This window comes from Setaria viridis, chromosome 2, assembly GCF_005286985.2.
Source record: "Setaria viridis chromosome 2, Setaria_viridis_v4.0, whole genome shotgun sequence".
NCBI classification, from domain to species: Eukaryota; Viridiplantae; Streptophyta; class Magnoliopsida; order Poales; family Poaceae; genus Setaria; species Setaria viridis.
The window spans coordinates 7,994,233-8,005,752 of NC_048264.2; the positions used below are offsets into that span (position 1 = coordinate 7,994,233).

General features: G+C 47.5%; 2 protein-coding genes across 2 annotated transcripts; both read right to left on the reverse strand.

Annotated features, from left to right (window-relative positions):
* Positions 1-1,306: 1,306 nt before the first annotated feature.
* LOC117843263 (uncharacterized) lies at positions 1,307-2,503 on the reverse strand. Its single transcript, XM_034723835.2, has one exon. The coding sequence runs from the start codon at positions 2,219-2,221 to the stop codon at positions 1,322-1,324; it is 900 nt and encodes a 299-aa protein (XP_034579726.2). The 5' UTR covers positions 2,222-2,503; the 3' UTR covers positions 1,307-1,321.
* Positions 2,504-4,444: 1,941 nt separating this feature from the next.
* LOC117843257 (uncharacterized aarF domain-containing protein kinase At5g05200, chloroplastic) lies at positions 4,445-11,112 on the reverse strand. The gene is made up of 11 exons (XM_034723829.2): positions 10,964-11,112; positions 10,651-10,798; positions 10,055-10,197; positions 9,477-9,590; positions 8,915-9,103; positions 8,677-8,832; positions 7,479-7,744; positions 7,263-7,360; positions 6,074-6,252; positions 5,567-5,677; positions 4,445-4,896 (listed from the first exon to the last, which is right to left on the reverse strand). Exons 1-11 carry the CDS (start codon positions 11,036-11,038, stop codon positions 4,717-4,719), a joined length of 1,659 nt encoding a protein of 552 aa, XP_034579720.1. The 5' UTR covers positions 11,039-11,112; the 3' UTR covers positions 4,445-4,716.
* Between the last annotated feature and the right edge of the window lie 408 nt (positions 11,113-11,520).

Sequence of the window (11,520 nt, forward strand, 5' to 3'; positions counted from 1 at the left end):
TGCCAGGACAAAACAGAGAAAGCTGTGCAACCTGCCGAAGGCGCCGTTCGTGCCCGTGGTTTCCGACCGACTCGTCCTTTTCTTTTCTTTTTTGTTTTGGATACGCCGACTCGTCCAAGTTGGCCTCTTGATATTTCCTGTTTCGTGCTAGGCATGGATAAGGCAACGTCACGAGTCCCCGACCGTGCCCACGGGACGACGGGTGAGGTGATGCAGCCGGTAGCGGAGAAGAGCTATCCCACCACTCCATGCATGCAAATAATATATTTATGGCTCAACCGCCACCACCGTACAGTCACCAGGTTCGAACCCGCATGAGCCCCCCCTACCCGTGGAGAGAAGATACCAGCAGGAGGATGAAGAGAAAGAGGAAAGAGGAAAGGATAGGAAGAAGACAAGGAAGAAGAAAAGAGAGAAGCCTTTGTAGTTTGTAGAATTACTATGTTCATATGGTATGATCATATAAATTCGTGAGATAGAAAAAAAGTTACATGGGTGCTCCAAAACAACGTTCCAATCAGTCATGATGCTATCCCTTAGAAAGTTTGAAAAGAGAGGAACTAAAGAGTGCTCAGAGCAAGGCTTCGGCTCCTTCTAGCTCTTGCGAACCGGTAAAACATAGATCAGTATCTCTCATTTCGGGCAAACCGGTAAAAAAGATTATCTTTCATTTTGGGGCAACGACTTTTGTCCAAATTTTCGGGTCCGCCTACCACCTGGTAACTGTTCCGTTCTCACTTTCTTCGCTGCGAGCGTTGGCACGCAACGACATTCTAGATGCGGAGGTAGATTCTTTGGATACCGGTGTCAGGGAGCGTGAGCTGACAGAAAGTGTAAGCCTGCACGTGCGCAGGTTAACCGCTCGACCACACACGCCAGGATCACATGTACAGTGCCAAGTCCAAAACAACCCTGCCACCAAACCCTGCGAGAGGATTTCTCCAACAATAAAAACCACAACAAGGTTGGTGGCACTGGCAACAAATCTTCGCAATCTCCACGGCAAACAACCTTGTCCGGATCGAAAGAACGAAAAAAAATTGTCAACAAATATTATTTATCACACATCGAAGGGTTCATCAGGTTTTACAGATCAGTTCATCACGCTGCTGCGCTTTCTAACATCATCAGCAGCAGCAGACAGCAGAGCAGCGTATGTACAGCATCATCATCAGTTCATGAATCAGAGAAGTTACAGAGAGATTCTTCACATTAGTATCATCGAGAATCATCAAGGATTTCAGATTGGTACCCAATGGAACGGTGGGGGGGGGGGGGGGGGGGGGGGGGGGGGGGGGGGGGGGGGGGGTTGGTGGGCGTCTCAGGCGCGGCTGGCTTCCTCGGCGGCGGGGGTGCGGAGGGCGGGGACGCGCCCGCCGCAGCCCGACCGCTTCTTGCGCTTCCCGGACAGCAGCGCCCACACCGGCAGCGGGGTGAACGGCGGCGGCGCCGGCGGGGACGAGGAGGCCGCCCACCCCGGCTTCCCTGTTTCCGGCGGCAGCGGCGGGGAGGGCAGCCGCTTCTTCGGCGGGAGCAGGGGCGGCGGCGGCGGCGGCAGGTACTGCTTCTTCGGCGGAAGTAGCGGCGGCAGCGTGGGCTGCTGCTCCCGCAGAGGTAGGCGTGGCGGCGGCGGGCGAGGGGGCAGGGGCGCAGCGGGCGGAGGGGGACGAGGGGGGCGAGGGGGCAGGGAAGCCGCGGGCGGAGGCGGAAGAAGCGCAGTAGCGGGCGGACGGAGCGGGTCGCTGTCGGCGGAGGTCGGCGGGTTGGTGGAGGCGGCGCCGGGCCCGCGGATGCGGAGGCGCGCGGCGTCGTACGCGGCCGCAGCCTCCTCGGCGGTGTCGAAGGTGCCGAGCCAGACGCGGCGGCCGCGCTGTGGATCGCGAATCTCCGCCGCGAATTTGCCCCACGGCCGCCGCCGCACGCCCCTGAACCGCACCCCCTCCACCGCGTCCTCCTCCTCCTCCCCTCCTCCGCCGCCGGTCTGGAGCAGGACGCGGCTGCGCTTCACGCTCACCGCCTCCCCCTCGCCCTCCTCGTCGTCGTCCTCGTCCTCGCTGGACGACGAGTCGGTGGCGTCCTCGTCGTGCACGATGATCCGCACCACCCGGCACCTCGGCGCCGCCGCGGTAGCAGCAGCCCTCGCCACCTCCTTCACCTCCACCTCCCCCACCTCCGCTTCCGCCTTCATCTCCTCCTTCACCTTCAGGCTAGTAGGGTCCATCCCCACGCCTCGGCACCCTCTCCTCACCCCATACACACCGCTCTCACCACCGGCTCAGCGCACCATCGCGGCGGCCAGGGGCGCGCCTCAGCTAGGGCTAGGGCTCCGATCTGCTCCGGCAAGCAACAAATCGGCGGGCGCGGCGAATTTCGGGAGGCGAGCGGGAAGAAGAGAAAGCAAAGGGGAAATTGGGGACAGACTCGAGGAGGCGAGGAAGGGGAAGAGGCATTTTAGCTCAACAGGGGCAGGGGCGCTTCGGTAATTCCGCGGTGGGGGTGCCTTGCAAGGAATCTCCGCCTCAGGGCGTGGGGTGCCCACGTGGCGGGGCGGTCGCCGTGCGGGGCATATTCGCTTGGGAACGGGAGGAGGGGAGGCGGGGGAGGGCGGAATGACGGGGGTGCCCCCTTGGTTGGGTTCGGATCTCGAATATTCGGGTGGGTTCAAATTTCAAACGGGGGTTAAAACCGGTTAGGGGTGCGTGTGGGAGTTTTCAGGGAGGGGACCGTTTCTAGAAGCTGCTGAAACTGCTGGGCTTGAACAGGCTCGGCTCCAGCCTGAAGAACGGCAGGTTCAACTTGTGCTTCAAGAACTTGGCAAACCTTGAAAAGAAAGAAATACGTGCTCCCCCGTTACATAATTAGATGCGGGTCACTAGTTTAATCATGTAATATTATCGTAGCAACTAAGATCTGTTTGAGTATATAAGATGGCCAAAATGCCCTTCCAAATAAATGAGCAGAATCAGGTGTCTAAATGATTTGACATGGACACCTCAACTTCAGAGGGGTTGGGGACTTGGGACTAGGATATATCTCGTGAGGGCAAAATGGGAAATCGTATGTTTATATGTGCGAAAAATGTAAATGGGTGAAAACTGACAAATGTTCGTGCTCGAAGGCTAGTACTCAGCATGTCCTTTTCGAAAAAAAAAGAAAGGTAATATAAGAATTAGTTCTCCAGTTCGGTTACCCTGAACTAAACTTTAGTCCATTCATTTTGATCCTTTTTAATTCCTAAAATACCAAACATGTAGACTAAAATGTGAACTAAACCTTTTAGTCCTCTAGTCCAAGGGGCGTGGACTAAAGTGAACTAAAAACTTTGGAAGACACCCCTGCTCCTCATTTACTGCCCATCCCACCCATCCCGAACCCTTTCTCCCCGCCACTCTCTCCCCTCCCTGCTTGCATCCGCCTCCATAGCTCAGCCGCGCTACCCCATCGGCCACGTCGGAGCTCGGCCAGTCCCCGGTCGCAACCCGCCAAGCCTCACCTCCCTCTCTCCCTGCAGCCTGCGCCACGCCTCCTGGCCGCCGCCTGCCGTGCCTCACCTCTCTCCCTCCCTGCAGCCCGCACCAAGCCCCCCGGCTGTGCCTCGCCTTGCCTCCCCCCTTTCTTCCTGCCTGGGGTTCAAGCACCGGAGTTGAAGAAGCTCCAGCTGAGAGGCGGCGGCGTGACCTCCGCCACCGGCACCAGCCGCCGAAGGTGCGTGATGAAGAGGAACGGGAGGGTACACAGTGAATGATTAGGGGTATTATCATCTTTGTTCATCTGCGTTAACAAACAGGGACTAAAGTTTAGTTTAGTCGAGGGACTAAAGTGGGCTAAACATGGGTAGCACCTTCTTACTTGTTTTTTAATTGAAAATAAGACTGCCTTGTTTCTCCTTGATATTACCTGTTTAAAAGGCAGTGTGGGTAGTGTTTATGAGTTTGGTGATCGCAACACCTTTACTATTAAAATATTATATTTTAAAAAAACTCAGTGGGACCACTTCACCAACAAAAGGCAGCCTAGGCTTCAACCAACTTTTTATTTGTCTATAGGACCTAAAAGCCCGGAGCTGCTTCTAACCTTTGGCTGTTTGCTCTCCCTCTAGGATTAGGGCTATATACTTTTCATTTTTTATACGAACACATTGGATAATTTTCATGTAAACACATGCGTGACTGCATTCAGACATACTCTCTCCATTGCAAAATAAGTGTTTTTTTACATTTAAATTTTATCCCACAAAGCTAGAACCTGAGCCGATATTTTCATTCGATGTAATGGGACCAGAAAAGTCACTTTGCACAGTCCTAGTAGAATCCCCTAAGCTCGTTGTGACCCTGAGAAATGCAACAAAACATTGTGCCCTTTAGCCGACCTTGTTTAGCACATGATACACCTGCAGTGCACAATCATTTTCTCTGTTGACAGTTGCCTGCAGTACAGCTGCATCTTAACTTGACTCTGGCTCTACTAGTATAGCATATATATTTAAAAACTCAGTCAACCGGATCGTGACATACATACATATTTAACATGCTGCCTAGTTGCTATGGTATAAGCCAAATTCTCTGACACTAACAAGTGTACAAGATTTTCTGATGTGTCATGTGTGGTCCATTTCTATTGGCAAAACTATATACAGTGTTTTGGTTACATGAGCTTGCTAATATCACCCAATCACAAAAGAACTCTAGCATATTGCTAACGATTAATGAAGTGGCCTCATTGAAATCGATCCGTTCTTCTGGGTTGCCGATCGGTGGAGATGTTGATCCTCTCGTCTCGAAGCATGTTCATGCTGGGAGCTAACAACCTTGTGTAGCGATCAAAATACAGTAGCTGCTTCATGAGAAGAGCGAATTCCCGGGGAAATTTCAGCCCGTAAGACTCGCTAACTCTCACCTGGGAGATGCGGTAACATGAGTGTCAGCTTTCATTTTCTATTCCTTAGTTTCTCAAAAATATTACGCATAGCTTAGGAAAATTCATGAAAGCATGGCGAATAAATTAAAATCTAAACAGTGCCACCTTTCAATTTTAGATAGCAACATGCACCACATCAAGACAACTATTGCAATCATGAAAAACAATACATAAACAGTATGTCAGCTAATCATGTACTCCATCATGACAGCCGAATTATCGACAGGCCAACACACTAAGATATGGCTGGGCCCCAATCCTTTGAGAAATCCATTTTAGAAACTTCAATATGCCCACATATTAACCCAACTAGTGAACGTAAAAAAAAACTTCTGAGTTAAAGAAAAAATTGAACAGTAGGAGCAATAACATTATCACAGCTTATTATCCTATGTAATCTTTTTCTTGCAGTAGCAGTACGCAGTGGCGAAGCTAGAGCAAATTGAAGGGGGGGGGTGTGCTTGCCTTGTGGGTGCATAAAGTTGAGTTGTAGGGGGTGCATATATGGTGAAAATTTGGACCTAACAACTGTTTTTGCAAATTTTTGTGGGTGCATTAGCACCCCCTAATTTGACTATACCCTCGCCCCTGGCAGTACGCCAGTACCATTCTTCTGCTCTAGACAGAATGGCCAAAGAAAGTAACTCACCAGATCAAGAAACAGAGCATTCATCTGTCTCTCATCAAGGACAACATTAGCAGATACAGCTGTAGCATCAGGACCTCTTGCTGTTGCGACTATGATTTCAGTATCCAAGTCCTGCTTAACAAACAAAAAACATTAGTGCATTTTTCCATGCCAAATAAGCTAAGAATGGGGTACTAAGTACAACACAAACTAAGAAGACAAGAACCTCCATAAATATAAAACTAGTCACATAACATTGAAGTGCATTAGTTGCCTATCATTTGCATCTTAATTGAGGATATGAGATGTAACTGTTACAACTGCAAGATCATGTTTCCTATGGTATTAACTTAAATACAGTTTCAGCAAAATGTTTCTCCAGAAAACAGCACAGCACTAACAGAGTAACAGTTGATTTAGGTCACTCAGAAGATGGTTCATAATTTCCTCAAGCCCTTTTCTTCTAAAAAAGGTTGATCGAGCCTTCAGGATATTAATAAATAGCCTACTGTCGTTTGGAAACATTACCTGTATTGATGAGAATATCTTTCGCAAGTCCTTTGCAAATTCATCAATATTTATATCATTCCCTGTAGCACCCATTTCAGAAAGGGCAGAGGCCATAGCATCATAATCCTCAGCTGCGAAAGAAGCCAAGAAGACCTCCATAGCAGCCCAAGTCCTTGGAGATATGCGACCAACAATACCTGAAAAGAATTAATTTTAATATAATTATACAACTAATGAAGAAAGTTGAATAAAGTAGCACAATACCAAAATCAACCTAGAGTGCTAGGAATTTTAGTGTATTGAGCAAGATTTTAAATAGCGGGCTATAGCGCCGCTATAGCCCGCTATTAGCGTTGCAGAGGGTTCCCGCTAGGATAAGGCACTTTGCACCGCTATTGCAGCTATGACAGCTAAATCGCGATTTAGCGGCGCTATGTTGCTTAGCGATTGCAGTCATTTAGCACCGCTACGCCTGAATCTGCCTCCGCCCACTGCTACTCCGCTGTTCCAAGGAGCTGTACTGCTGTCCGATGTCCTATAGCTCATCCTCTGCTCACCAATGGAGGCCGTCAAGGTGAGGCCGGAGTCCACCAGGAAGATGGCCATGGGGCTCCGAGTTCCTGCAGTCCCGCCTCTGCTCACCGTTGGAGGTCCTCCAAGGTCAGGCCGCAGTCCGCCAGGAAGATGGCCATGGGGGCTGAGGGGTGGAGCAGCGGCAGGGGGCAGGAGGCAGGGAGAGAGCAGCACATCAAAAGGGATCCCATCAAAAGGGGGCGCAAGGTCAATGAAGGTGCAGCAGCACTGCGACAGGGAGTAACGGAAGGCAGATAATGACTAGCAGTAGACCAGTAGCAGGCCGTGCAAGAAACTGGATAAGGCCCATGAACCCAAGCCCAGCAAAATGATTTACAGTTGTTGTATGTACGTGTACAGTTGTATTGCTGGTTTTGGCCTTCTAATTTCATGCATATTTATTCATTTATTTTTTATATTTATGTAATCCGCTAAATAGCTTAGCCCGCTATAGCTGCATATAGCTTTTGGAGAAGACTGCCGCTAAACTCTATAGCCCGCTATTTAAAACCATGGTATTGAGAGGTAAAAGACAACCCTAAGTTGTGTGGCATGGTTCACGCTCCATTACATTTACAATGTAGATAATCAGCCAATGTAAAAACTACTACTGGGAGAAATGGCTAAAGCATACCGAAATCAATGAAACCAATTCGCCCATCACGGAGCAACCAAAGGTTCCCAGCATGCACATCGGCATGGAAGGATTCACACGAAATCAAGCTTCCAAACCTGCGATATTTTTGCATTTTTCAGAAGCTCAAACCATGGCATTACAAAGTTCAAAAGGGAAAAAAAACTCAAAATTGTATGACATCACAAGATAAAGTGAAGCAGCTGTGTAGCTTACCAGACATTAAGGGCAGTGACTAAAGTCAACTCAGGATCAGGAACAAGAGACCTTATAGAATCAAGGTCAGTAAGCGGAACTCCGTACAATCTTTCCATAGTCAACACACGTTTTGTGCTACAGTGTTGATACACAAATGGGGCTTTTGCCTGCCTGTCAAATCCCATAGCATCTATGTATCCCTGAAAAGCCTGAATATTTGCAGCCTCTTTTCTAAAATCAACTTCTTCAAGCATTGATTCCTTTATATCCTTGACAATGCCTACCTATAATAATTTTCTTAGTCAAGATGATGTTTATTAATTATACACTTTGCAGTTTGTCTAATTCATTGAATGACAATATGAAGGCTGAATTTTCTTTTTTCTTAACAAAACTTAGCAAAATATAAAGCAGATTTCATAATGCTTGCTGGCCCCACTTCAATACAAAAAAAACTCGACCTGGGGGGGGGGGGGTGAGGGGGGTAAGACAGCCCCACTTCAAACTTCCATACATATGAACTAAGTTTTCTTGATTTCTGATTATATTGTGCATATCATGGAAGTTGTTACATTTCTGCCTGGACGCAGCCTCAATATCTATCTTTTTTTTTTGGGAAAGGAGACCACTATGCTTTTATTGAAAGCAATAACAGGTTTATGAAAATTCACAAACTTCTGGGGTTGGCAGTTACACTATGAAGCCACACAAAAGGATGAACCAAGCAAACTATCTTATTACATGCCAGACTAAATTGAAACCATGTTGGAGGTCAAGGCAGCACTTTAGTTCAGTCATTCCCCAACTTTCTTCACAATCCCTTTAGTTTTGTCTTGATACAGCCTCGATATCTATTATTATCCTCATGCAACATCCCTAATTAAACAACTCTATTCAATGTTTATACTCAAGATCTGTTAACTTTTTGTGTATTGCTTGATGCACTTATATGCACAGATTCTAGCACGATAATAATTTGATGATGAATTCAGCTACATTGCTCTTCAGAATATAAATCCCTGCATGCTCCAAGAACCATTTGGTCCAGAGATTGTTTTGTACAATAACATATGGTTCAATGCTGATAATGATTTTTGTTACTTCAACTAAAGAAAGCAAATTGAAGGAAGAGCATCTGATTAAAGAAAAAATATAATGTTATGAAACAGTCAAGTATCTGATCGCACATGAACTTCATGATTAGGAGAGCATTTACCAGTGATGTCCTCTGTAGCTCAGGGTTCAAGAACTCCAAAATGCGTGCAACAACATAGATAAAATTCAGATCAGCGACCAAAGTGTCTTCAATACCAGGCTTTAGAACTTTAATCACCACATCCTTCTGAGAACTCTTCAACCTAGCCCCATGAACCTGAATGACAATGAATTATCTCAATGCTTCAACAGCAGACTGCAAGACTGCATAATGTAATCCAATAGGTTCTGGGAGAAACCTGTGCAATTGAGGCAGAGGCTATTGGCACATGATCGATGTATTCATATACACTATCTAATGGCCGCTGCAACTCCTCACGCAATATTGACTCAATCACGTCATATGGGACAGCTGGTGCTCGGTCAAAGCAGTTCTGGAATTCCTCGACATATTCTGCAGGAAACAAAGTTGGTGCAGATGCTATGAACTGCACCATCACACAGTCCGTTGACTATCAATACCCAAATAAACAGAAATTGTACATCTTTTTCAATGGAGCAGAAACGGTACATAACCATGGAATCAGAAAATTATTCAGACTCAACCCCCGCACCCCCTCAAAAGACCATCCAAGAGAAGGTAATATGTTGACTTCAATTCAAGTCTAGTGATCATCTAAGGATGCTATTTTGCATGATCTTGTTCTTGTTCATTAAGAAGTTCTTTCATTTACCGTGTATACATAATTATTACAACTAAGAATGTCATTACACATTAAGAAATTTAAAACATTTCTATTGGTTATCTAATATATTAGGGATTGCCATCAATCATAGAACAAAGTTCGAAGATGCCCTTACCTGGCCTAGCTTGATATAAGTTGCACCCATGCGCTCAAAAAGTCTTCTAAGGTAAAGGGGAGAAAGCAAACCAAGCTGCATCTGAGCTGGAATTCCTGCTGATGCATTAGCTGTCTGCAATAGATTAAGAGAACAAAATTATATTCCTGCTGAAATTAAAATCCAAATCACTGATAAGATCTCAGTAAAATATGAGTTACTCAAAACTCAGACTCTGGGTAACTTGCAACGATGAAACCAAAATTCCATCTCAACCCTACTAATGTCCCTAAAAGCTCACCCAACTCATTCAATAAGTTCGGTAACAGTTTGGTGCTGATCCTACCACAATCCGCTATGACTCTTTGACCCCTCAACGTACAAGCATGTATCCAAATGGGTGTGAATGTTGGAATGTGCGCGCCATAGATGCGTGCATGTGTGATTTTCTTAAATCAGCATTTCCTTTATTTCACAAGAGACCTTTCATCTAATGATTCCCTCCCTTTTGGGAGGCCTACAAGAACATTTGCAGGTTCAATCACACCAGAAGATATGCGAAGACAATACTAAAGCACAAAACAGGAAAATGTTCGAACCTTTGAGAAATCATTCAGCCACTCCCCACCAACCCCAAGCACAGCTTGGATCCCTTGCGCCATCCTGAAAGCACCTCGAGGTCCTGTGCTAATTGATGTCTGGAGAAGGTCCTCGACTAATTTAGGTAACTCACCAACTCTATCTGCATTTAAATGAAAAAAAAAAGAGCGAAGTATGGGATGTTAAGCTCACAAAGAACAAACAAACTTGAAATCCACACATTCATCTCCTTTTCACTCCACCCAACAGATCCCATCTATACTATCAACAGTGCCAACCACCACATACATATGATATTCAACATCTTCATTTCCCATCACTCTGACACCCTCCCTCCTAGCAAACTAGATGACATTTATACGGAAATAACAGAATCAGTTTTTAGCAAAGAACAAACAAACTTGAAATCCACACAGTCATCCCCTTGCCACTCCACCCAACGGATCCCCATCTTCATTTCACATCACTCTGACACTCTCCTACCTAGCAAACTATATGTCATGGATACAGAAATTACAGAATCAGTTTTAGCAGAAGACGAGGTACGCCAGGTAGTAACTACAGCCACGGGGATGAATCAAAATCAATTGATTACCTTGGAGGCGCGTGGATAAGTCCTGGGCCTGGGAGTAGCGCGCGAAAACCCTGACCCCGACCTGGGCCCGCCTCCGCCCCTCCCGTCCGCGTCCGGCCCCAATCCCGGCCCCACCCACACGGAGCGAGCCTCCCCCGCCGGACGGCACCTGCAACAGACCCCAGTCAATCCGCCAGCCGCGTCACGCAATCTACTCGAAGAAAACCTCGCTCCAGCGCCAATGGAATCCGGAGCAGCTGAACGCAGACTCTCGTGTGAAATGGCGAGATGAGAGAAGAGGGGAGAGGTGGGGCGAGACGGGCCGCGGGCTTACCTTGGGGACGCGGCGGTGTTGGTGGATGAGGAGAGGGGAGCGCGCCGCGGAAGCGCACCTCGCGGCCGCCGCCATAGTGGAGAGGAGAGAGTGGGTGGGCGGCTCGCCGGCGTCGGGCTGCGGCGGCAGTGTGGTCAAGTGTGAAGGGTGTGGGCTGGGTTTTTAGTTTTTTGTGCCGGGGTCTTAACGGGTGTAACGGCGGAGGAGGCGACACGTGTGCGGGGTAGTGGCCTCGCTTCTGTTCCGTTCCGTTCCGCGCCGGCCAACGGCGTCGCGTGATATTCTTGGCAGGTTCCGCCCGCGTGATACTGGTCAGAAATTCAGAATCCTGAATCCTCTTTGCTTCTCATGTGTCCCATGATTTGCATGTTATAACTAAATTACCGTATCAAATCTCATGTCTCAGCTTGAGCGAGATTTACTGTTAGGAAAGAATTTTTCATAAATCTTTCATATCCCCGTACCGTTGCATTTTTCCGTTTCTCCATTTTTGTTTCTTGGAAAATCGAAGTTTCCTGATGTGAACATCATGTGATACTCGCTTAGCGGCTTAGGCA